General features: G+C 45.6%; 1 protein-coding gene across 2 annotated transcripts in view; it reads right to left on the reverse strand.

Annotated features, from left to right (window-relative positions):
- PGAP3 (post-GPI attachment to proteins phospholipase 3) overlaps positions 1–24,521 on the reverse strand; it is a 138,384-nt gene that overhangs the window by 22,442 nt on the left and 91,421 nt on the right. The window contains exons 5-7 of one of the 2 annotated variants that reach the window (XM_069634735.1): positions 9,645–9,706; positions 7,374–7,510; positions 5,705–5,909 (exon numbers count right to left, since the gene is read on the reverse strand). In XM_069634735.1, the coding sequence (XP_069490836.1) occupies positions 5,705–5,909; positions 7,374–7,510; positions 9,645–9,706 (404 nt within the window). The remainder of the gene's footprint in view (positions 1–5,704; positions 5,910–7,373; positions 7,511–9,644; positions 9,707–24,521) is intronic. The other variant, XM_069634736.1, reaches the window with a different exon arrangement.

Below are 24,521 nucleotides of genomic sequence, written 5' to 3' on the forward strand. Positions count from 1 at the left end.
AAACTAGGGTTGCACAAACTAATCTAAAGTTATAATTGTATGAACCACAGTACATTGTTCCATGAAGGCAACTTGTGCAGTAAAATATCAATGGATGTATTGCACAAAAACTCCAAACCGTTCGCTATGTTACCTGTTCACTAATGTATTGAATGATAATTTGGAAAACATTATAATGAAAATATTTAGAAAAATGTCAAAAAGATAAAAAGATTATGCTTCCACTACACTACTCACCTGGGTCAGCGTGTGCTGAAATTCAGTAGGATCTGCATTGGGACGTAATTTGCGATGGGAGTCTGGGGCGATGCTTTTTAGTGAACTTTGACTGTTCATACATATCTTCACAGAAGTGCATGCTGCAGACGCGGAATCGATTGCCATCACGTCAGCCAAGACTTTGTTGTCTCTGCCTTCAATCTCGGACATTGGGAATCTGCAGTTCGACAGCCATTTTTTAATTAAATATATATCCTTCGAAAATGATACATGAAAGCATTTCTGGATTTTCTTTATGATCTGTTAAAAAAAACCACAAGATTAGTATAACATTTTTTTCACAATAAGTACATCAAACATCACATTGCATTGATAATAAAAAGGTACATTTTAAAAAATGCCACTTAAGGCAAACATGCATTGAAAACATGCACTATGAAATATTACATTTGCAAGCAATACTCTGTTAAATTATATGATATGTCAATTTTAACATGCTTGTACACAACTGTTTCTAGGCGCCACAAGACAAGGGAGGGACGATAGGGAGAAGACAAGACAAACAATCCTACTAGGCCTTGTGTCATTCAGATCGTGCAAGTGCGACAACGCGAAAGTGCAGAGGGAAGGGAGAGGGGGAAGTGCAAGGGAGAGGGTAGGAGGAAGTGGGATTGGGGCAGCATGGCTTGGATTAAGTGCAGCAAGAGCAGAGTAGCTCTGGGTAAGTGCAAGGAGGCAGGGGGGCTGTAGGGATTGCAGTTACAGCCCATAAGTGCTCGATAGGACCGGAAGCAGTGCAAGAAAGACTGTTCATGGAGAAGCCTTGTACCCAGTTGCACTCTTGGGTAGCCAAGCAACCAGTCAACACAGCAGACACGTAAATTAGCCAGGAAGCAAGCGAGATAGGGCAGAGGAAACATTGAAGGTCTTGAGCTGCTTCAGGAACCTCTGGTTGTCCGGCGCAAGTCTGAGAGATGCAAGGAGGCAATTCCAGAGGGAGGCACCTGCAGAAGAGAGATCTACCCCCATCCCACTCTCAGCCAGGAAAAGCATCTGACCCTCAGCAAGTTGGATGTAGCTAAGCGAAGGGTTCTAGAAGGAAGGTATTCCGGAAGAGAGAGTTGGATGTAGTGCGGCCCCAAGAAGCCTTGTGGACGATGCAGAGGGTCTTGAACTTGATTCTTGCAGTCACCGGGAGCCAGTGGAGAGATTTCAGGGCTGGAGAGATACGGTGCCTGGGCTTGAGGGCAAGGATAAGTCTCACAGACCTGTTCTGGATTAGTTGCAGAGGGCAAAGAGTAGGTGTTAGCAGACTGAGAACAAGGCTGTTGCAGTAGTCCAGCTTGGAGAGAACCAGGGCTCTGGAGACAGTGAGCTTCTGATGGAAAGTGAGAAAAGGTAGAATACCTCTGAAGAGGTGTAGCTGCAAGCGGTCCTCCTTGGCAAGCTCAGAGATGTGAGGAGAGAAGGAGAGAGTGGAGTTAAAAATGACACCTAGTTGTTTTGCCTCACAGAAAGGCGAAGGTAGAGGTCCCAAGGAGGGCGGCCAGAGTGAGAATTGGAAAGCGGGTGCATGGGTGCCATTGAGAAGGATCTCAGTCTTACTGCCATTAAGGCAGAGATCGTTTTAGGTGCACCAATCCTGAATCGTGAACAGACACTCAAGAATGAGAGAGGGAGGAGAGGAGACTTGGGGGAGCCTGAAAAAGAGTTTAGTGTCATCCGCATAACACTGAAAGTTAGATGAGAAAGTATGGATAAAGTGGGCCATGTGATAGTTACTGAGATAAAAGTACACAGGACGGTTGATAATGGTGTAGACTTTTTGAATATATTAAATTGAGAATAGGTTGTACATTGAGTATAAACAATAGAAAGTGACAGAGCATATAACACTGACACTAAAGAAAACAACGGTACAAGTTGACTGTTATTTAGAAGAGTAGATGAGCCGATTCAGCAAGCAAGGAAAAAAGTGGATAGATGGCGATATCATTAGTCGATTTCAGAGATGGTTTCTTGGTAACTTCCACAGTGTTTATAAAGGCTTCCAGATGTGGGTGTGGATGTCTGACGTGTTCGTTCACACCCACCAGGCCTCTATGACAAATTTGAAACTCCTCCATCCCGCCAGTGAAGCCCCTTTGCCAGCCTGCGGCCACAGATGCACATAGCCATCGATGGCGGAGGGGGGATGGATGTAGATAATGCAAGCGTAATGGAACCAGAACACATTCAAAGGACACAGCCATAGGTTGATTGCAGGGATGGGGCCTTCGAAAGGGAGTCTGGAGACACTGTGTCTGGGCTGGCCATATGGTCCTTGTGCCAAAGAGCCCTTTGAGGTGTACATGGTGTTCGGCACCTTCAGCCTTCCCATCCACCCAACCCCTTGCCAGCATGCGGCCACAGGTGTGAACTGCCATTGATACCGGAGGGGAGTGGATGCGGATGAGGCGGGCGCACTAGGTCCGGAACACAGTAAAAGTGCACAGAGATATGTTGATTGCAGGGACAGGGTCTTCAAAGGGAGGGGAGTCTGGAGACACTGGGTCTGGGCTGGCCATGTGGTGAATGGTTCCCATGCCAAAGAGGCCTTTGAGGTGTAAATGGTGATCAGCATCTTGAGCCTTCCCATCCACCCAGCCACCTTTGCAAACTGCCATTAATGGCGGAGGAGGAACGGAGGGATGTGCATGAGGCGAGCGCAATAGGGCAGTAACCTTATTGAAGCACACCAATCTTTCACAATCCTCTTAGATGGTTGCACGTGTTGTGGACTTACAAATCATTTCGAACAACTTTTCATATAGACTCATTTCTTTATTTATTTAGTTTTGTAAAGTGGATGGCAATGACAAATTACAAATTGTACTGCTGTGGTTGAGGTACTGTCTGCATACATCTGTGGTATTGTCCGGAGTCACTGGGGAATTGCTCACGAATGGGGCATACCACACCGGCACGTATCACGCGTCAAACGCGGAATCCCAGTCTTCCATGAATCCACCATGTAAACGCACGATAGGCCACAAGCCTGTACCACCTGTGCAAGAGATACATAAATATTTTATGTAAATTAACCAAATAATTGCATGTATTATGTTTGAAATATTTTTTTCATGCAAAGCATTGTGATGCTTTTCCTTTCGTGGAAAGTACTGACAGTGCTTGGGATATCAAGTGGGGATCAATTGAAAATGTGAACGCCCATTTAAATCAAAAACACTTTGAAGTTAAAAACAATATTTTCCCCATCTCCCAAAGTGAAAGAAAGGTCATTGTTTGGAAACTGATTCTAAAGAGGAATATTAGGGTTCGAGATTAGAAAAAGAAATGTATTCAATTTACAGAAAAATGCTTTCGTCAGTAACCCAAAGAAGTTACAATGATATAGTGGAACAACATGTTAGCCGTCTTAGTTGTCAAACACACAACATATATTGAGTTAACGTACTCATTACTTGGATTATGAGGGCGAACTGTAGATCAAAGTACATGCATAAGGACCATCAGCATTCGCAACACGGATCTTGTAAGGCAGGCCGCCCTGAAGTCATGCAGCTCTGTAACGCATAGCAGTGATGTGTCTTCTTCAGCAATGTAGGCCAAGCAGACAGAGTTTTCTCTGCAACAGCAGTTCTACAACACAGCTGGCATAACCTCACAATGATAGCAGGTGCATCAGGTGGAACAGTCTTCCATGCGACTGGGTTCAGGCTCCAGTGATTGATCATCACGACTAGCATCTGATTGCCCATGATCTTGACTTTATTCTCTTTCACAGATTTCCTCTTCTGAATATTCAGGCTCGTACATGTAGGGCTGAATAGTGGCCATAGTTCCTGAATATTGAGGAAGTACAGAATCAACAGCGAGATAAATAGAATTTGTTTTTGTATACAGTAACGAAATGAGGTTTTACATTAGATTCCACTTTAACGAAAAATAAGCAAAAAAACAGCCATGTTACAAAAACCAATCGTGCAAACATATTAATAGGGACAAACTTTTAATGTTTGCAAGGACACATGTAAAGAACATGCCATGTTAAAGTAGACTTTCAATATGTTTTGTTAAATACATTTGTACATAATATAAGAAACGGTAAAATAAAAAGCGACTAATGAGCTAAATAATTATTGGCAGCAAAAGTACTGGTTCTCAGTGTGTCGTACACAGAGCAGAAACAATCCATGGAGACTCGAAAAGAAATACACTGGCGCGAAGGAAAAAAAAATCCTACTTTATGTGATCAGAAATGGTTTGCTTATGTTTGTCGAGGAAAGAGGGGTCTTGGCATTTCCATGGAAACACGTCAATAGATTGCGCACAGAGGACGTTCACATTAGATGTGCATTGGCGCTGTGAACAGGGGCGTAAGCGTCAAGTGATGTCAGCTTTAGGGGTAGATGATTTGTATTACTGCCACAAGGGCACTTGAACTTAGGGCGATAGATCAACAGATAAGACTTCCACGAGATGGCGGTGCGCGGGCAGGCGTTTTCGCATGTATAAAAGTGAGGAAAACTAGTACGATGCATAGGAATTCCTTTTAAGATGGATCGATGTATGATCTAAAATACATGCCCGATCGATAGGGACAATAACATTTCTCAGCAAACTACCCCTTTAAGTCTCTGTGTTTGGGAATGGGTATAAAGTGGCCTTACAACACATCTGCAAGATGTTTCAAGCATACTGGATCATGCATCAGGGAAAAGGTTATAGTTTGCATCTCAGGTAGAAGTTGGAATTGCAGCATGCAATGTTCTTGCTCCCCACTACGAATATGCAGGCGCTACTTACTGGGTGATGCTCCAAACAAAGGAGCTGCTTGTAGATCCTGCTCACCAAATCTTTATTGTGATCCCTACAATCAGTACCTCAAAAGTTGAAAGAATTAAAACGAAAGACCACCCTATAGATGGTTTGTCCCTCAGAGGTCTGAGGGGTTACGCAGAGCCTGGAACCTCCTGGTGAGACAAAGAGTCACATGCCTGATCGAACGCGACGCTAATAATTTTGTATGCTTCCTCCCCATCATGCATAACTTAACATGAATTCTTTAATCACAGGCAGAGGAAAACATTCTCGTCAGATCTGAGTTTTTCCTATATGGCGAGCCCGTCACACAGCAAGAGCTCACTCCTGGAAAACCCTTTTCCCACTGCATCCATAAGCTTTTTCTTTGCCAGAGCGAGTGGTGTGCTTGGTGACAGTTCCCAGTCTCTAACCAGAGACATAGACAAAAAAAAAAAAGAGTGGGCTGTGAGGTGAAAAAAGCACATTTATTTTTTCATCTGCTCGAACGCATAAGATGGAGCATGGAGCTTACTTAAGGAAGAGCATGTGCATTGATGATAGTGCTGAAATAACATTTCCACCGTGAACTTGGAGCTCAGATATAGAAAAGCATATGTGGCAAGGACAAGGAGCACACCTGCTAAAGAGAATAATATTCAGCATACTGCTTCTCACTCACCTGTAGAACAGCACGTGCAACGGAATCGTACTGATGTGCCAGATGGCATGTGCATCGAAGACCCAGAGCAACGGTGGAAAGTCTAACAGTTCGAGGAGTGCCAAGCCCTGGAGCAGCAGCACCACCAGCACACACTTCCACAGATATGGCTGGCGCTGTTTGTTCTGCAGGCACCAGCCCAGCCACCAGCAGAGGTTCACTACACCTGCAACAGGAGAAGAAACAGAGTTACACACACTCCATCAGCAAATTAACACCACTCAGCCATCCCTGTCTGCCATCACCATTGCCCTCTGCGCTAACTGAGTATTCAGCTTTACCCTTTGCTTGCCCAGAACTCGTTTGACTCCAACATATTTCATAGGCACAAGCATACTGCTGCAGAGTTAGAACTCTGTATTCTGTGGCAATATATGTACTCTCATTAACCCTCAGGCATCTCCATTATCCTCCCAACTCTCCTGATTCACCCTAAAATTCTTAATTGACTATCCAAAGGAAGCATTTGATCATGTAGTGGTGCCTATAGCATGTACACAAATGCACCATTGCATATGTGACTAGGAAGCAGACACTAAGTCTAGGAGTGTACCAGTAATAGAAAGAGGGGGGGCAACAGATGGCTAGCAGGAGGCCCTGACAGAGACTTCCTCTAAGAGTGCCTCAGAACCTCAGCGAGGGCCTCTGAGGACAGTCAGTGTCAGCTTGGCTCTGATCTGCATCTGTACCTGCAACAGGAAACAGAGATCCTGTGGACCAGGTTGCATCAGAGGAAGTCTCAGAAGGACTACACCAATACTAGCCAGCAACAGAGGAGCTCTGCATGTCAGATCAGGGCTACAGGCTTTTCCCAGATGGGGCATGAACTCTGGAATCAGAGCAGGCAATGTTAGCTGCGGGCGGTTCTAATAAAGGGCTCATTTCTCCCAATAGGTTTACAATGACCACCCGGGAAGAGGGCTTTCCTGTTCACACCCGCAGCATCAGACAAATAAAATTCAAAGGGTTCTGTGGCAGATCTAGAGAAGTATCAATGAAGTGGCGCTGGGAGTTAAGGGAAGGGGTGAGGAAATAATTGTCCAACACTGCAACCCGCCAAGCGCTTGAAATCCAGCCTGCCTAAGAACCAACAGCAGGACCACAACTGTTATTTGGTGCCAAATGTACTAGTCCTTTAAACGCATCTGTGTAGGCGTGCATGTAAAATGTCCTTTGTTGAAACCCATGGAATGTTGCTTTGCGCAATGCTTCCCGCACTCTCCCTGCTGCACAACTCTGCTGCTGCACCATTCCAAGAGACAACAAAACCCATCACATAGGAAAGCAGAAGACAGGGTAAGGCTACATTGGTATAATACGGAAAGTCTCAGAGAGGCGAGGAGCATAAGGATTAGGCAAGAGCCTCTGAGAGGCGAGTAGATAAGCAGTGGAGAGGGTTAGTGGAAATGGGGTTACATTTGAGCATCTGAAAGGGCTGGATGTCTCACAATTAGATGAAAACTTGAGAGGGATGAAGAACCGGAAAGATAACATGGGAACATAAGAATAAGGTGTGTTGGAAAGAGGGCTAAGAACCATCAAAATTACACAAGAAAGCGGGACAAGTAGTGGGTGAGATGCTCAGGTGGAATTTAAATCAGACAGAGCATAGACGTATCCGGCCACATACCAAAGGCCACATTGGCGGCCATGTTGTAGCCATAGTCAAAGCCTCGCAGAGTTAGATAGGCCACATGACAGGCAAAGAGCAGGATGAGGAACACCCCAAAGGCGTTGGAAAAGGCAGGATGCTTCAGCCCCAGCGTCCTACAAATGGAAAAACATAACATTAGGGCTAGTCCAACCCTCTTGATTTTTTTTAAGGAACATTTAGCATGCAGACTCATCATGCCAAGGTGCGATTCTACGATATTTAAATTCAAAGATCAAATACTTCACATCTGTCCCAATACCTGTGCTATAATTTGCTGCAAAGCAGAGGAGGAAAAACTCCCAAAATTGATTTTACCCAACTTTCCTACGCATCTGCAGATCTTTGGAAGTGTGGGCGGGTCAGCTTGCGCCGTTCCCGCATGCCAGCAAAAAGAATATGATGGAACACAGCATACATGTGCAAATGCAACAGCTGCAATTACACCAGATTCATCACTGTGCATGTGCAGTATGTCCAGGGCATATTTGCCTTACCAAACAACACCTATATGTGAGGTTATAACTGCTCTCACAAATGGGTGTTGTAGTGGTTTGGGTGTGGGCTGTTCCAAATGTGGAAGGAAGAGGATGGGACGAAGTTTCAATGGAGCGGGCCATGGTTTCACTTCACTGTACTCCGCACTGCACATGGAGGAGATAATATGGGGATTCACTGCATGCATGCAGTGAACCCTTCCATCAGATCTGCGCGGGCAGATCCTGAGAAGAATTCACAAATATCAAAGATATTCTATCATTCAGGAAAATGAGGCTGCTACTGTTTGCTACCCAGATGTTGATGGGCGATTGGCAACATTTTAGACCATTCTAGATGCAAAAGAGCGTAGGGTGGGATCTTTTGTGAAATGGAGGTGTTGTTCCAGAGTATAGGTCTCGGGCAGGAAAGTATCTGCCCCCTTCAACAACATATATGTGCGGCAAGAAATGTTTTACATTTGTATTCAGCTTTGGTGCAAGGGAAGAGTCAGTGGGGCACCCTTGGCAGGTGGGAGACACAGCTCCCCTGGCTATGGCTTTCTTGGGGCAGTGCCAATGGAGCTCTTTTGGAACCCAGAGCTGTGCAGCGCTTAGGAGAAACAAGTGAAGCTCCCTTGGCACATAGTTCTGTACAGTTCCTATGAGAAACTAGTGGTGATCCCTTGCGTTCTCAATCAGCAGGGTCATCAGGTCCTAGGTCACTAGAGTCCTCACCCTGAGTAAGTGGAGCTCACATGCTATCTGCAGTTGTATGGCTCTCTACCAGAGCCAGTTGGGCTCCCGGAGCATACAAGAGAGCTCCCCCAGTTAACGGGGGTTGCTTGGACAGAGAGTGGACCTCCTTGGGTAGCTAAATCGGTAACATTATCTGAAACAGCCCAGGAAGGTATTGTGGTTCCTAGGTCAGTGGAACACTCTAAATAAACTAGTGAAGCTCCCTTGATGCCTGGAGAACAGACCTCCCACTAGAATCAAATTGGACTTCAAAGGGCAAACAAAACGTCCTCAGACAGTGGTGTGCTTGGGGGCTGCAAGTAGTGCTCTTTCAGGTATGTGAATCCCCATGTTCTAGTTTGTGCTCAGTCTGGATGATATTTTAATGTCTTTTTAGAGTTTGACAGTTCTTAGAGACTGGAATTAATTGGAGGATTGTGGGGCTATTATAGAAGGTGCAGGAGTTTTCTTCCAAGAGGTTTTAGCTGGTACAAGGTTACCTCGATCACAGCGCCTACGGTAAAATCATGTTAAGGTCAGTATTGACGAAAAATCCCAGATCAGAAAAATGTCCCAAAGGATGATCTGTGCAACCCTAGTGGTGCAAGTGTCTAGCCATACCCTTGAGCAGAGGTGGAGTCACGCTCACAGGGTACATGTGCCTTCAGTCTATGCACACTTGGTGTGAATGTGTCCACTCCTTACACAACTTCTGGGTGAATATGCCTATACATGCCTACAATGTTCAAGTAGCGTGGTCTGCACACGGTTAAGGTGTGAGGCTGCACAGAAGTTACATTCACTGAAGGGCAAGTCATCTTACCTGGCATCACAAATCCCAGCCAATATCAGCTTCCCATAAAGATATCTACCATTAACCTAAAGAGCAGATCTTCAAGGATCCCAATGCTAATTAGAATGGCATAAAGAGCAGCTCCTTCAAGGAATCCACAGGCTCTGCACCTGGGGGGGGATCACTTAAGGGGTTGGAGCAGTAACTGCAGTTCTGACTGATACACATGTACAGGGGTCTCACCTCATGCAGCACAGGTAGATGGAGTGCAGAATGACAGCCGAAGCACAGAAGTAATCCATTTTCTGTAATAAGTCAATGAATAGAACAGTGAGTAGCAGAAATATGACTGACAGAGAATGTCCACTGCTTCAGACTGAAACAATGCGACCTACCAAGGTACGAACACCCCTGTAAAACCAGGACTTTAAACAAACACAATAACTACACATAGTGCCCTTCAGCTGAGAGCCATGTACCTTATCTGACAAACTTCTTGCTAGCATACCTTAACTCACTCCCTAAAGCTGACAGCCACCAGGGGTGCCCAGACTAACACCCGGCCCTAGGCAATTAAACCAAGCTACCTACAGTATCCTTCAATGCAAACTGCGGACCCCAACAGACTGCGACCCACTCTACACACTGCCCCCTTTGCACCGCTAGCCCCCGTAGGAAACCATACTTACACTACACATCACCCGAGGGTTTAGGATTAATCTTACACTCACAGACACTTCTCTGTAGCGACCCTTGACTTCTATCCTGCTGCAAGGACTAATGGCTAAATACAGCACACATCAGCAACACCCCATGACCCTGTAGACCCTATTCAATGGGCCCCTGACTTGCACCTTACAACAAGCACCATCTCCTCAGGTGGCCCGAGCTAACATCCCACCTCAAAGACACTGACAAAGAGCTACCCAAAAAGAAAAATTTAAAGGGCCATTACACATCTCCAAACACTGCCAGAAAAAGAATGAGCACAAATCAAAAAGCATGCACAATAAAAAAGAATTTGCCAGTGGGAAAGATAACAGCTATTCATTCCCCCTACTTCCTGTGCCGCACTCTCCCACCCTCAGTTTTGCAAGCACTCTGGTGTCTGCACTCCTACTTCAGGATAGGCTTCCTCCCCCATTATTGGCCCCATAGGACCCACTCTAAACCTGGGGCGAGAGGCCGAGAGGCCTACCAATGTACTTGCCAGAGCAGGTCGTCCCCCAGAGGAGGGATGATGGAGCTGGGAGGGCCCAGTCTCTTTGCATTCTACATGTAACTGTTAAAAAGAACAACGTACAACTTTTTCTGGCCGTTCTTTCTCTTATCTCATCAGACTACTGATACCAAGATTCCTTGCAGCAGAGACCTGATCAAATGGCTCTCCAGTAAGAAAGGCGGCGACAGAGGCAGCGGAACATCACATGGAACAGGCCAGAAATCCAGACACTTCAAACAACTCGAAAATTTACTTTAAACATTACTCATTACAATAGGCCACCACTTCAGAACGACGGTGGGCCTGTGCTTCAAAAAGGTTGCAGGGCTTACTAGCAGCTTTATAGTTCCTGATATCTGTAACCCAGCCCCTGGGGCAGAGGAAGTCAGCAATTGGCCCAGAGAACCAATGGAAGGGGGAGGATAATGGAGGGCAGGATAGTCGAGGCAAAGTGGGTTGTTCGTGTGAGGTCAAGGGAGGAGAAGGTGGACCAAGAGACCAGACAGTAGAAGGTTGGTGCTCAAATTTCTCGCTCAGGATTCCCCTTCTGGATAATTTGTATCTCATTAAGTTTGCGTTAAACATTCCTGGTACCGTTCTTATACCTCTCCTTCAGCGATAGGGTTCCTAATGTCAGCTCTAGCAGCCTCTTCAGTTGACAGTTGCTTTAGGGTGAGTATATCTCAGTGAGAGACACTTTCCAAAGGGAGGTCTTCCCCTTCATTCCTCAACATACTGTCCCAGATAGTGATTTCCAAGGTTTCTCCGTAGTGTCACTCACGTTTCTGGGCACAAAGCTTCTCCACTGAAGGAAATACTGGAGTAGCGAGTAAACTCTTCCAGTAGGCCACTGGGTGGGTAGCTGGCAGAGGTATTGTAGATAACTTGTCGAAGTTTGAGACTCTTTGTGAGCAAGTCCCACAAGGTCTCTTCTGGATCAGGTACGCATGAGGGTCTCTAGGTGCCCATTCTAGTGCTTGCTCACCACCTTGTCTTGGGGACCTGAACCAGCTACTCAACCATAATTCTGTTCTCTGTTGACTTGAAGCTTGCTCTTGACTATTAGCCCGTCCCTGGATCGTGTTGCTGTCCCTCGAGCTGGCAGTCTTCTAACCGCTTCGTTCCACCACATGCTTGTTCATCCTCAGACTACTGTGAATTAACAAGTAGACTTCTGTTCTCTTACGTTCTGGCTACCTCTATCCCGACACCTCCAAAGGACTTCAAAGGGTGTCTAGTCAAATGGTCGACAGACAAATGGTCGACAGGACAAATGATCGAATTTTTTTTTAATTTATATATATATATATTTTAGGTTTTCGTTTAGGGAAAAAAGGGGTTTTTAGCAAAAAAAAAGGGGGTTGGGGGGGACCCCCCCCCCCCCAAAAAAAAAATGTGAAAAAAAAAAATAAAATCATTTGACCTGTCGACCTTTTGGTGTCAACCATTTGTCCTGTCGACCATTTAGATTCGACCAATTGACCTACAACCACTTCCAAGCATTCTCCTTCCTTGGAATTCGATTTCTTATCCCCTCCAACAACTGCTGTTTCTTCCTTCTCCCTTGCCACATATCTACCATCCATGCCGCAGATGTTAGACCACTTCTTCAACTTTAACTTCTCTGTCTCCCCTACTCTTGATGTTCACCTCACAAACCATCTTCTGCTCTCTCTCCACTTATTTGAAGTTCACTTCCACCAACTTATTCTGTTTTTCCCTCCTCCTTTACCTCTATTTCCACCTTCAATTCTCTATGCACCTTCGCTCATTCTGTACCACTGCCTCCTCCTGCACCTTCCCTTCTTCACTGCTCGCTGCTCCACTACTCCAACCGTAACCCTCTAACCTCTCTTGCCTCGGGTATATATTAATCTCCAACCACTCCCCCTGTGCTGGGTTTACTCCAATGAGTGGTACCTGGGAGCTCAACTTGATCACTGTGAGATTGGCACACAGGCAAGTGGATACTTAATTCAAGTGTTTGGGATTGCCTTTCCCGGCTTTGCCTGGTGCCCTGGAAAGAGCCTATTTTAACAGCTAGCCATCCATCTTGATAACATGATTCCTGGGCGCACACAAACATCAGGAAAGGGGAACTGAGTTGGAAGGGCTTTGCTCGGCTCACACTCACTCGACCACTCAAAAGATGCATGGTGAGCATCTTAGGGCCATGGTTTCTGCAGCTAGAATTCCACAGACTGCAAAACGATAACACCACAGGTCCTCATGAAAAGGACAGGCAAAATTGGCCCCAGGGCTAATGTGAAACTCCCCTGCTGGCCCTTTCCATGCCATGGGGTGGGGAGGAATATTCCACATGCCACTCCAGGTCATCACATCATGTAGCAGGTGGTGGCAACCAGCCCACTGAGTTGTCCCTGCACACACTTGTTAGGGAGATTTGTCATTTGTATGCTTCACCCCTCTCCTAGTGAGACCCCCAGCACTTTTTGCTGGACTTCTGGGCCTTTTTCTTTATACCTTCAATAAGTAGAGCCTTTTTCCACTCATTCATTTGTGTGGGCTCGGTCTTTTGGAACTCTATTCTTTGTATTCTACCTGTACTATGGAGTCTGTCTGCTCCATAGTTTTTAAAGGTGTCTGTGTTTTTACTACTGTAGCACATAGCTCTTTATGGGCACAGTTTCTGGGGACCCTTAGGGTCCTCCTTTAAGATGTTTCTATATCCTCGAATAACTACAAGTATCTCTCCCAAAACTCTATAGTATGAGAGATTGATACACACCACCTTCAGTGGAGTGTCAAAGGGATACCTAGTTTCCCCTTCTCTCTACTCCTGTGACATTTTAGTCACATAGACAATCTTCTAGTTAGGGCTGAGGGCAGTGGACAGGTTCTACCAACTAGCGTGTCATTTTTATACCGCAGGCTAGGTCCATATCCCTGGTAGTGCACAATAGGAGCACCCAAGTACCAACTTGGGGCCTCCCTTCTTTATTCGGAGAGACAGAGAGAGTGTGTGTGCGTGTGCGTGTGCGTGTGTGTGTTTTGCCTTTGGTATCTCTCTCCCCCCCCGCCCGCCCAGGCTCCAGAGTGTGTGGGCAGGCAGGACGTGGGGGAGCAGTCTTCCACCCACCTGTCCTTTGTCTGCCAGAATAGGATGGCCAAAAGCCCCTTTCTGTAAAACGCTGAGAAAGATTGCAGAGGAGTGTGTACTGGAACTGTATAAAAGGTGAGGCTTCAGGAGTGAAAAGCAAGTCGACCAATGGAAGCTGAAATAACCGAAGAAGAATACGACCAGAGACGCCTGCAGACCCTTTGCAACACCATGGAGCGACCACTGCTGTCCTGACTCAGTTTTATGTGCGACAGATGATCTCCGAATGAGGACGACTCCTTCCCTTTGGCTGTTGGGAACAACCAGTCCCAGGACAAACTTTGAATTGAGCCATCTCCCGAGGTCCTAGAATTTCCAGAGCTGCAGAACCCCAATATCAGGAGACCTGCTGCCCATTTCAAGTGCTTCGTTGTGGAAAGGCCGAATCCGTCCAAATCTTTGCTAAACCCGTAAGGACACTCCAGAGATCCGATCCAACTCGGCCAGATCCCCTCATCAGAGTGTGGGACTGCAGGAAGCGAAGAAGATTGACCGGGCGATCCGTGTCTTTTGTTGGTGCTGCAGAAATGGCGCCAAAACCGCAGAGTGAACCAAGAAGTTGCTGAAAGTCGTGCCGCAGGTCCTCCCTCGAGACTGCTGCTGAGTGATCCCATCCATTGTCCTGCCTTCAGTCATCAGACCAAGGAATCCGGAGGTTGGGTCCAGAGCTGCAACATCACAGATATCCAGCACAAACATTTTCTTCTAACCTAAGATACTGTGGGGGAAAAGGTATTGCTTACCCGATTCCAAGAAGTCTCTCCAGAGCATTAGAGTGCACCGAGAGGTGTCCAGGGTCACCCCCTCTTACCTCAGACTCAAGGCGCTGCTTGTGTCCCTTCATCGTCTTCCTTGTTAGTTGTTAACCTGCTGCTTCTATAACACTAGAGACTGGAAGAAATCCTCTGCAACTCGTATTCTGCCGCCTGTCAAGACTTTGAGCCCTCTCCGAACTGCCTTTAGCTATGGTTGCGTTTCTGGACTTAAAAGACTTGCTGTGCGAAGAAACCCTCTCTAGAACCTTGAACCAGGCTAATGTTACACTAACTAACCATTTTCCTCCCTTAAAGTGACTTTATTTTATGTGTTTGCAGAGTACATGTATTACTGTATGAACTGTTAAAAACCACAGGTGCGCGTAATAACCGATAATACAGTGACATTGTCTTTTCCCTTTCTACGTTTGCTACAAATGAAGTTGCGAACCAACACAAAAGTGAAAGTGTCCTTTTGAAGTATATTGTCAAGTATTCTGAAGGTTTACTTCTGATTATGTGGAATCAAAAAAATAACTAATTCGAAAATAATGAATTCTTTTTCGTTGTTTTTGTGGCCCCCCTTTTCTTGTTCCTAAGACTTTCCGCCCGACCTCCAAAGCCCCTATTCCCACTCTCACCCCATTTTTAGGTTTTCCCAAATTCATTATTTTGGAGTTAGTTATTTTGGATGCACTGTAATTGGATTTGTTATTTTGTGATTCCACATAATCACTGCATACCATTCCAAAGTGTTCTAGTGTAAATGTCTAAAGTATTTAAAGTGATTCTGGTGTATATATAATTTTATATAAATGAGTCTAAGAGTTTCTTTAATGTGCATGTCTAGTTAAGGTTCAGTGTACTTACCTACAGCTCACATCTTCCTCTTAAAATAAGTCTAACTGTTCTGCCACTTCACCAAGGTGCTGAGTTAGTACAGACTGATACGAAGAGTTGGAGATCTAAAAAACCACTGGGATAGCTTACTAAAGTCTTACTACCAGTAGGACTTTAGGAAAACTCCCCTAACACCGGTGGTACATCGGTGAGCTGGTTCTAGAGATGGAGAAAATGGGTTGGTAGAGAGGTTTAATAGAACAATGAAGAGAATGATTGGGGCTTTAGAAGAAACACTTGGGAGCAAGTGGGACCTTCTTCTGCCATGCCTTCTATTTGCCTACAGAGAAGTACGTCAAGCTGGAATGGGCTTTAGCCTCTTTGAGTTACCTTATGGTCATCCTGTCAGCTGCCTTTTGGCCCTGATCAAGGAGGGTCTGGAGAGTATTCCTTCCCTCAAGCCAGAAAGGATTACTGACTATGTGCTAGGCCTCAGACAGAGAATGGCACGCCTGATGACAGAGCCTACTGAGAATCTGAAAGCTGGTCAAGCTCTGGTTAAGCAACGGCACGACCGAAAGCAAACATGGTGGAGTTTACTCCAGACCAACAAGTTCTCATCATGGTCCCAATAAGACAGAGGGTCTTACAGGACAAATGGACAAATGGACAGGATCCTTCAAAGTTGTAGGAAAACTTGGAGAGGTCAACTTAGGCAACCCCAAGGATGCCCCTAGGGTCTTTTCATGCCAACCGTCTGAAGGCTTATGTTTCCAGACCAGAGATAGGAGCTTCTGATCAAGAAGCTGAGGAGAGTGAGCCTCTACAAGATCTTCTAAGGGGACACCCTTCAGATGGGTCAGTAGAAGGGGTAGAAAACTCTACTAATCTGATAATGCAACAGCAAGAGGATTGCAAGGCTTTGTTAACTCATTTTCCCCTCTGTTTGCACTTACACCAGACTTCAACGCTTGGGGCCAACATGACATTGACACTGGTGGTAGTGTACCTGTAAAAAGGAGGGGCTACAGGAGGTCAGATAATGTGAGGTCAATAAGATGCTTGACCTTGGAGTGATTGGTGTAAGGGAGCATGCTTTGCTGGGGAGCACTCTCTATGCCCTCCCCAGAAACGAAATGTGCCAATGAAGCAACTTAAGTTCTACCCCGGAATTTCAAGAAAATTGAAAGGGCACATTTATAACAATGTATTAAAGAAATATGGGTCGACCTCAAAGACGAGGACTCATGTGAGATGATCTTATCCATATATGATCTGCACCTGACCTCTTCTATAGACCAGAAAGCTCCACTCCTTCCCAAACTAATAAGACTGAATCCTAAACACCAAAAGATGGTTCACTCATGACTTATCAATGAAAAGAAAAAAAAAAAAGGCACAGGGAATTAATATGGCTGAAGGCTCCTTCAGCACTCAATAAGGAAAGTTGGAAAGCAATCGAGAAAACACAAAAATAACATTACTGAGGCAAAGAAGAACTACTTTAACAGCCAAATCCAATCAGCCTCGAACGCGCCCGGAAAACTCAGATTTTAAAATCTATTGAAATTCCTAATGCACTGGCTTCCACCTTTACACCTTCCCAAGAAGACTGTAATAACACCCAGGTAGCCTTCACCAACAAGATTATCAAAGCAAGGGAACAGATCTCCCAAGACCAAAGCAAAAAGGCAAATTTAATTCCACCTCCTCCGTGTATGCCTCCCGAACTCCCACTTAAATTTAGCTTCCATGAGATCTTGGCCTCTATGAAACCTTCCTCATGTGCGGAAAATACTCTTCCACCTAAAATAATCCTGGAGAATTCTGACATCTTTGCACCCCTACTTACTAAAATAGTGAATGCCTCCACCCGAGACCAAATAGTCCCAAAGAACATCAAAAAGGTCACCATTACCCCGCTGGTAAAAAAGCCCAACTTGGACCAACAGGAACCAAGTAACCTTAGACCTATTACCAACTGCAATTTCACCTTGAAAGTCATGGACAAGAATGCCACCTCACAACTACAGGCCTACGTAGAGGCAAATGAAATCTTGCATCTGCAGCAGTCAGGTTTCCGTGCTGCCCACAGCATGGCGACTGCCATGCTCGACCTACAGACCAAAATGTTAGAGATTATGGACAAAGGAATGGCAGGCCTGCTGGTCCTTCTTGACCTCAGCACAGCTTTCAAGTTGCTCGATCATCAGCTACTACAACAGGCATTGGAGAAAGTTGCAGATTTCTCTGAAGAAGCAATTGGCTGGCTAACATCATTCCTTGCAGACAGAATATATCGAGAGTGCACTGGGGTGACACATTTTCACATGAAACTAACATCTTCTGTGGTGTCCTCCAGGGTGCCAGTCTCTCACCACTTCTCTTCAACCTATATATACGCTTCCTGTGTGAGATCTTAGATAACACCTAGGCCTTTTTCACCAACTACGCTGATGACACTCAGCTGGTGATCGAACTCAGCGGAGACGACATCAAAGACAGTGTCCTAGTGAACAACCTCTATAACAGCATAGAAACATGGATGGATCAAAATTGGATGTGCCTAAATGGCAACAAGACCGAGCTAATGATCTTCAGGTCCAACCAGGCTAGAGGAAAATTAACAACAGACTACGAGTCTTTTAAGATCAAAGACTCTTCCATCACAGTAGTCGGCAAGGTAAAAACCCTGGGTATGACATTAGAAGCCTCTATGAATTCTTATGCGCAAGCTACATACGTGAGCAAAAACTGCTCATCCTACCTCAGACTGTTGAGAGCAATTAAACCACTACTCAATTAAGCTAACTGCACCACCGTCTCCAGAGCAACCATCCTCTCTCGCATTGACTATGGAAATGCTCTCCTGCTCGGTGCCAGTAAGCAATGCCTGTCAAAGAACCAACTCATCCAAAACAATACAGTTAGAATATTTAAGCAAAAAGCAAGATCAGACCACATTACCAACTCCAGACGAGACCTTCACTGGCTGAAGATTGAAGATCGTATCTTATTCAAGTCTTTGACACTGGCACACAAATGCCTGTATGGCAAAGGCTGAGTCTACCTGAAATCCAAAATTGTCAACTACATTCCCGCCCGGTAGTTGAGATCAGAAGCTCAAAGACTTGTAGTCAATGCTCACAAGAAAGCCAATGGCTTGGGAAGAGCCTTTCCCAACCATGCAGCAGCTAGCTGGAACAAACTCCCACTGAATTTAAGAATGGAACACAATCACCTTATCTTCAGAAAAAAGTTGAAAACGTTTCTTTTCAACTAAGACAGTATCAGTCCATAAGTCACTAAATAGGCCTTCTTTGTCTTGGCTCGCCAAGTATCTTGTCCATCTTTGTCCTCATCTATGTCCTTGTCTCTTGCATTTTTGTGCCTTACAAACAAATAAATAAAAATAAATGGTGTCACAAGCATGACACTGACACAATAGGTACAATTTGTAAAACCTTTATTGAAGTTTCTGGGGTTGGAAAAACTCATACTTTGCCCTATAACTAAGATGGGAGTAGTCTCGACCATCAAACGATAAACAAAACAGTCCTAGTGAAGTCTGTCAAATCAAAAATGGCCTATGCTAACAAACCCAAATGCCTGCCCTATCTATTGTACAAAAAGTGTACATAGGAGAAATGTATGTAAAGGAAAATTCAGTGTTCAAAAGAATAAATGTAGCTGAATCGCTCTCCTCCCCACGTTAGACCACACAGAGTAAGGGGGTCCATGTAGGCACGATGACACACTCTGGCTCGGGTTTTCAACATAATAAACAGCTCCAAAACGTGGACCGAGGCCCGTCTGGCCCGATACATTAAAGTCTCTTTCCAGACTTCCAAATAATGCTTCAACAAAATGTTCATGTAGTCCCCCCCCCCCAGCCCATGTCGGGCTCTGGCTGCTTCAAAACACAGTTCACCTGGGTCCCTCTCCGTCAGGCGCAAACCTCTTCATAACACAGTTCAACAAGACTTGCAAAGGGGCTCCCTTCCCCAAGCTTATTACACTTTGGGTCTCCCTCAATTGGGCTCAGACCGCTTTTGGATGTCAAAGACTTTCGAATGTGTGTGGCTTTCTTTACAGATCTCTGCAGGACCACTTAGACTAAAAGTTCAAGGTTCACTTTCACTCTCTCCTTCTCTAGGAGCTAATTTTGCTTACTTTGCTTTTTCAGTTCATTCGCTTTATTATTACAAACAATGCACCTTTCACAGATACTTTCGAGTGGGCTACTTCCTTTCACCGGAACACTCCGTTACTCAGTAGCGCTGATTTCACAGCTGTCTACTTTAAATTTCATTCACTGGTATGCCTTTCTTCGCGTCTCATCTACACGCGTGCAGCCTTCAATTGCGATGTAACGTTGCCACTTTAACACACACCGGTCTCTGAGGTAGCTTGCTAAATCACCGGCTGTGTGAGTTTCTTTCTTGGTTTTATGATTCCCAATTCACGAGTTAAAGTTAGTACCACAGGATTGACCTCGCCTCCCCAACTCCGCCGTTCATCCGGGAGGGTCGCTGGCATCCTTGAAAACCCAATGCAGCCTTTTGATGTGGAATCCGGCCTTCTCCACATGTCTTTTGCGGCATGTCGGGGGCAACGACCTCCAGTAGGGAACTCGGGGTTTTCGACCCGCTGCTCTCGTCTCTTGGTCCGCCGCTCTGCTCGCATAGGTGTGCCCTCACCCCGGACGTGCTGCTCATACTCGTGTTCCGCCTTGCTCCGAGTGTGTCGCTAGGTTCTGCCTTTAATCCATGTGAGGAGAGCGAATTGGTATCAGGTGTATGCAGTTAAAGTCAAGTGCCTGACTTTGCCTGATCTGATTAACGGGACATGTCCAGTACGATGTATGAGAGTTAGTCTTGTTACTCTCATTCACTGTCTTCCTCGGGCCAGTTTTTGTGTAAAAAGGTGGCGGGGGAGTTGCGACCTTGGAGAATCCTAAAACAATTGGATGGGTTAAATGAACAAAAAAGGGGGGAATACCGTGTCTCACCATCGGCTGCCTCACCCCCACCTCCGAAGACCCTCACCCAGTTGATCCTCCCCACACTGATCCACCCCCAGGGTCTGGATCCAAAGGCAATGGCTGTGCCCTGGCCACCTGAGATACCCGGGGGCTAGCGGGTGAGACACCCTCTGGTTTCTCACATTGAACATTCTACAAGTCCACGGGCTAGCCCAGTTGTGTTAGTGCCAAAGGCAGGAACTAAGGTACTTAGATGCTGCGTGGACAATAGGGCGTTAAATGCAAGTTACCAAGACTGAAGCCCATCCTTTGCCAAGGAAAGATGAACTGGTGGATAAGCTGGGCTCAACAAAATTCCTCAGTACTTTTGACCTGATAAGGTTATTGGCAGATTGCCATGACTGCCCATTCCAAGGAGAAGACAGCATTCTCAACCCCAGAAGGCATGTAGCAGTTTAAGGTCATGCCCCCTTGGTTTAAAGAATGTACCTGCCACATTCCAGAGAATGGTTAACCATGTTCTGAATGGGTTAGAGAATTTCTGCACAGCAAACTTGGAAGACATAGCAGTGTTCAGCCCTACCTGAGAATAACATCTTGATGACCTGGGACATGTGTTGCAGACCCTTCAGCAGGTCAATCTCACCATCAAAGCAAGTAAGTAGCAAGTGGGTCAGAGTAAAGTGGTCTACCTTGGTTATGCGGTAGGAGGAGGGGAAATCAAGCCCCTGCCCAGCAAAGTACAGGCTGTACATGACTGTGCCGCTCCAACTGCTCAAACTCAAGTAAAAGCCTTCTTAGGACGTACTGGTTATTACAGGAACTTCATTGAGAACTATGGGACCATAGCTTCTCCTCTGAATACCATATCCTCTCCCCAAGTACCCTAAAAAGGTCAAGTGGAATGAGGACTGTGAAAAAGCCTTACAGGGGCTGAAAGATGCACTCTGTAAAGCTCCAGACTCAGGCCTTCCTAGTCCAAACGGATGCATCCAACACAGGGATAGGAGCAGTCTTGAGCCAATTTGATAGCAAAGGCAAGGAGCACCCCACCTGCTTTAGTAGAAAATTAAAAGATAGGGAAACAAGGTGGGCAACTATTGAACGTGAATGTTTTTCTATTGTGTGGGCCCTGAAGAAATTCAGACGTACCTCTATGGATCTACTATCAAGATTCAAAATGACCACCAACCCTTAAGGTGGCTGATGCAGATGAAAGGAGAAAACCCGAAATTGCTCAGGTGTCCCATAAACCTACAAAGTTTTGACTTCACCATTGAGCACAGGTCAGATACTCAACATAAGAATGCTGATGGTCTCGCCAGAAAGAATGACCAACTGGATCAAGAGAGCCATCCAGGAGTAGATTATATCCTCCTGACCCTAATCTGGGGGGGGGGGGGGCGAGTGTTAGGGAGATTTACCATTTTTATGCATCATCCCATCTCCTAGTGAGACCCCAACACTTTTTACTTGACTACTGGACCTTTTTCTTTCAATCCCGAATGAGTGGATCCTTTTTGCACTCATTCTTTCTTGTAGGGTCTGTCTTGTTGGATTTCTATTCTTTGTATTCTACCTGTATTATGGAGTCTGTCTGCTCCATAGCTCTTAAAGGCATCTGTGTTTTTACTACTGCAGCACACAGCTCCTTATAGGCAGCGTTGCTGGGGACCCTTAGGGTCCTCCTTTAAGATTCATTTTCTATATCCTCGAGTAACAACAGTTCTTAATGATAGAGAGATACTTAGTTATTTATAGTCTGAGAAATTGGCGCACACACCATCTTCAGTGGAGTGCCAAAGGGATACCTAGTGGCCCCCTTCTCTCTACCCCTGTGACTTTTTAGTCACATAGACAATCTCCTAGTTATGGCTGGTGGCAGTGGACTTGTTCTACCAACTATTGTGTAATTTCTATACCGCAGGCTATGTTCACAGGCTTGGTAGTGCACAATAGGGGCACCCAAGCACAAATGAAGGCCTCCCTTCTTTTTTCGCCATTACTAGCATGGCTGTCCTTTGTTAGCCCTTCTTCTACCATTCTGGGAGGGGAAGGTCAGTGTGTGCGTTTTGCCTTTGGCAGGAACCCTTGGGTATCCCAGCCTAGGCTCCGGAATGGCTGGGCAGGCAGGACGAGTCTTCCATCCACCTGTCCTTTGTCTGCCAGAATGCCTGAATAGGACCAGCTCCCACAGGGGATCTGGCTGTCCCGATTGGATAGACAAACACCCCTTTCTGTAAAATGCTAAGAGAGATTGCAGAGGAGTTTGTGCTGGAACTGTATAAAAGGTGAGGCTTCTGGAGTGAAAAGCAAGCCGACCACTGGAAGCTGAAGTAACCGAAGAAGATGACGACCAGAGACACCTGCAGACCCTTTGCAACACTGTGAAGCAACCACTGCTGTCTTGACCCCGTTTTCTGGGCGACAGAGGAGCAGCGAAGAGGACGATTGCTTCCCTTTGGCTGGTGGGAACAACCAGTCCCAAGACAAACTTTGAATTGAGCCATCTCCCGAGGTCCTAGGAATTTCCAGAGCTGTGGAACCCCAATACCAGGAGAACTGCTGCCCATTTCAAGTGCATAGTTGTGAAAAGGCCGAATCCGTCCAAATCTTTGCTGAACCTATAAGGACACTCCAGAGATCCAATCCAACTCGCCCAGGCCCCCTCATCAGAGTGTGGGACTGCAGGAACTGCAGGAAGCGAAAAAGATTGACCGGGTGATCCATGTCCTTTGTTGGTGCTGCAGAAAAGGTGCTAAAACTGCAGAGTGAACCAAGAAGTTGCTGAAAGTCGTGCCACAGATCCTCGCTCGAGACTGCTGCTGAGAGATCCCATCCATTATCCTGTGTTCAGTCATCAGACCAAGGAATCACGAGGTCCGGTCCAGAGCTGCAACAATCATTTTCTTCTAACCTAAGGTACTGTGGGGAAAAATGTATTGCTTACCTGATTCTGAGAAGTTGCTCCAGAGTGTTGGAGTGCACCCACAGGTGTGCACGGTCACCCCATTTTACCTCTGACTCAAGCCACTGCTTGTGTCCTTTCATCGAGTCCTTTTACAGGTCTCCCCGGTTAGTTGTTGCTTCTATAACACTAGAGATTGGAATAAATCCTCTGGAACTCGTTCGTATTCTGCTGCTTGTCAGGACTTTGAGCCCTCTCCGAACTGCCTTTAGCTAGGGTTGCATGTTTGGACTTAAAAGAGTTGCTGTGCGAAGAAACCCTCTCTAGAACCTTGAACCAGACTAATGTTCCACTAACTAACCATTTTCCTACCTTAAAGTGACTTTACCGTATGTGTTTGCAGAGTAAATGTATTACTGTATGAACTGTTAAAAACTGCAGGTGTGCGCAATAACCAATAGTACGATAACATTGTCTTTTCCCTTTCTAATGTTACTACAAATGTAACCGCGAACACACACAAAAGTGAAAGTGTCCTTTGAAGTATATTGTCAAGTATTCGGAAGTGTTCTAGTGTAAACGTCTAAAGTATTTAAAGTGATTCTGGTGTGTATAAATAATAAACATATCATTTTAATATAAATTATAAGTTTAAGAGTTTCTTTGATGTGCATGTCTAGCATGACTGCTCTGCCACTCTACCAAGGTCCTGAGTTAGTACAGACTGATACTAAGAGTTGAAGATCTACAATACTACTGGGATAGTTTACTGAAGTCTTACTACCAGTAGAACTTCAGGAAAACTCCCCTAACAACACTCCAATGGTCAGACAGGGGCCACTGTCACAGCCCTGAGGAAGGTGAGGATTTGTGAAGATCAGATGAGAAATCTATTAGACCTATTCAATTTACTTCAACTGTTCAGAGTGCACAAAACCAAAAGATATAGCATGAGTATCAGTGGGACAAGCAATACTGTGGGGCATTACTGCTTTGGAAAGCAACTGGGGTTCCAGCAGGACAGACAGATACCTCTAAACGGCAAGACCATAGCAGGAGCTAATGCTTCTCCTTTAGGAATATACAGATGAATAGGACAATTTGACAGAGAGAAGGCACCACAGAAATTCATCCCAGAAGCAGCTGGAAGGAGGCAAGCCCATGCAATTGATGAGGGCCATGACAAAGGAAAAGGATCAAAGGAAAGAGCAGTAGACAAATGGCACACCGGCACTAATATTGTGCAAAGTGCCTAAAGGAGGAAAGGAAATGCAGAACAGCATATGACGG

This window comes from Ambystoma mexicanum, chromosome 13, assembly GCF_040938575.1.
Source record: "Ambystoma mexicanum isolate Mex_15411 chromosome 13, UKY_AmexF1_1, whole genome shotgun sequence".
Classification (NCBI taxonomy): Eukaryota; Metazoa; Chordata; class Amphibia; order Caudata; family Ambystomatidae; genus Ambystoma; species Ambystoma mexicanum.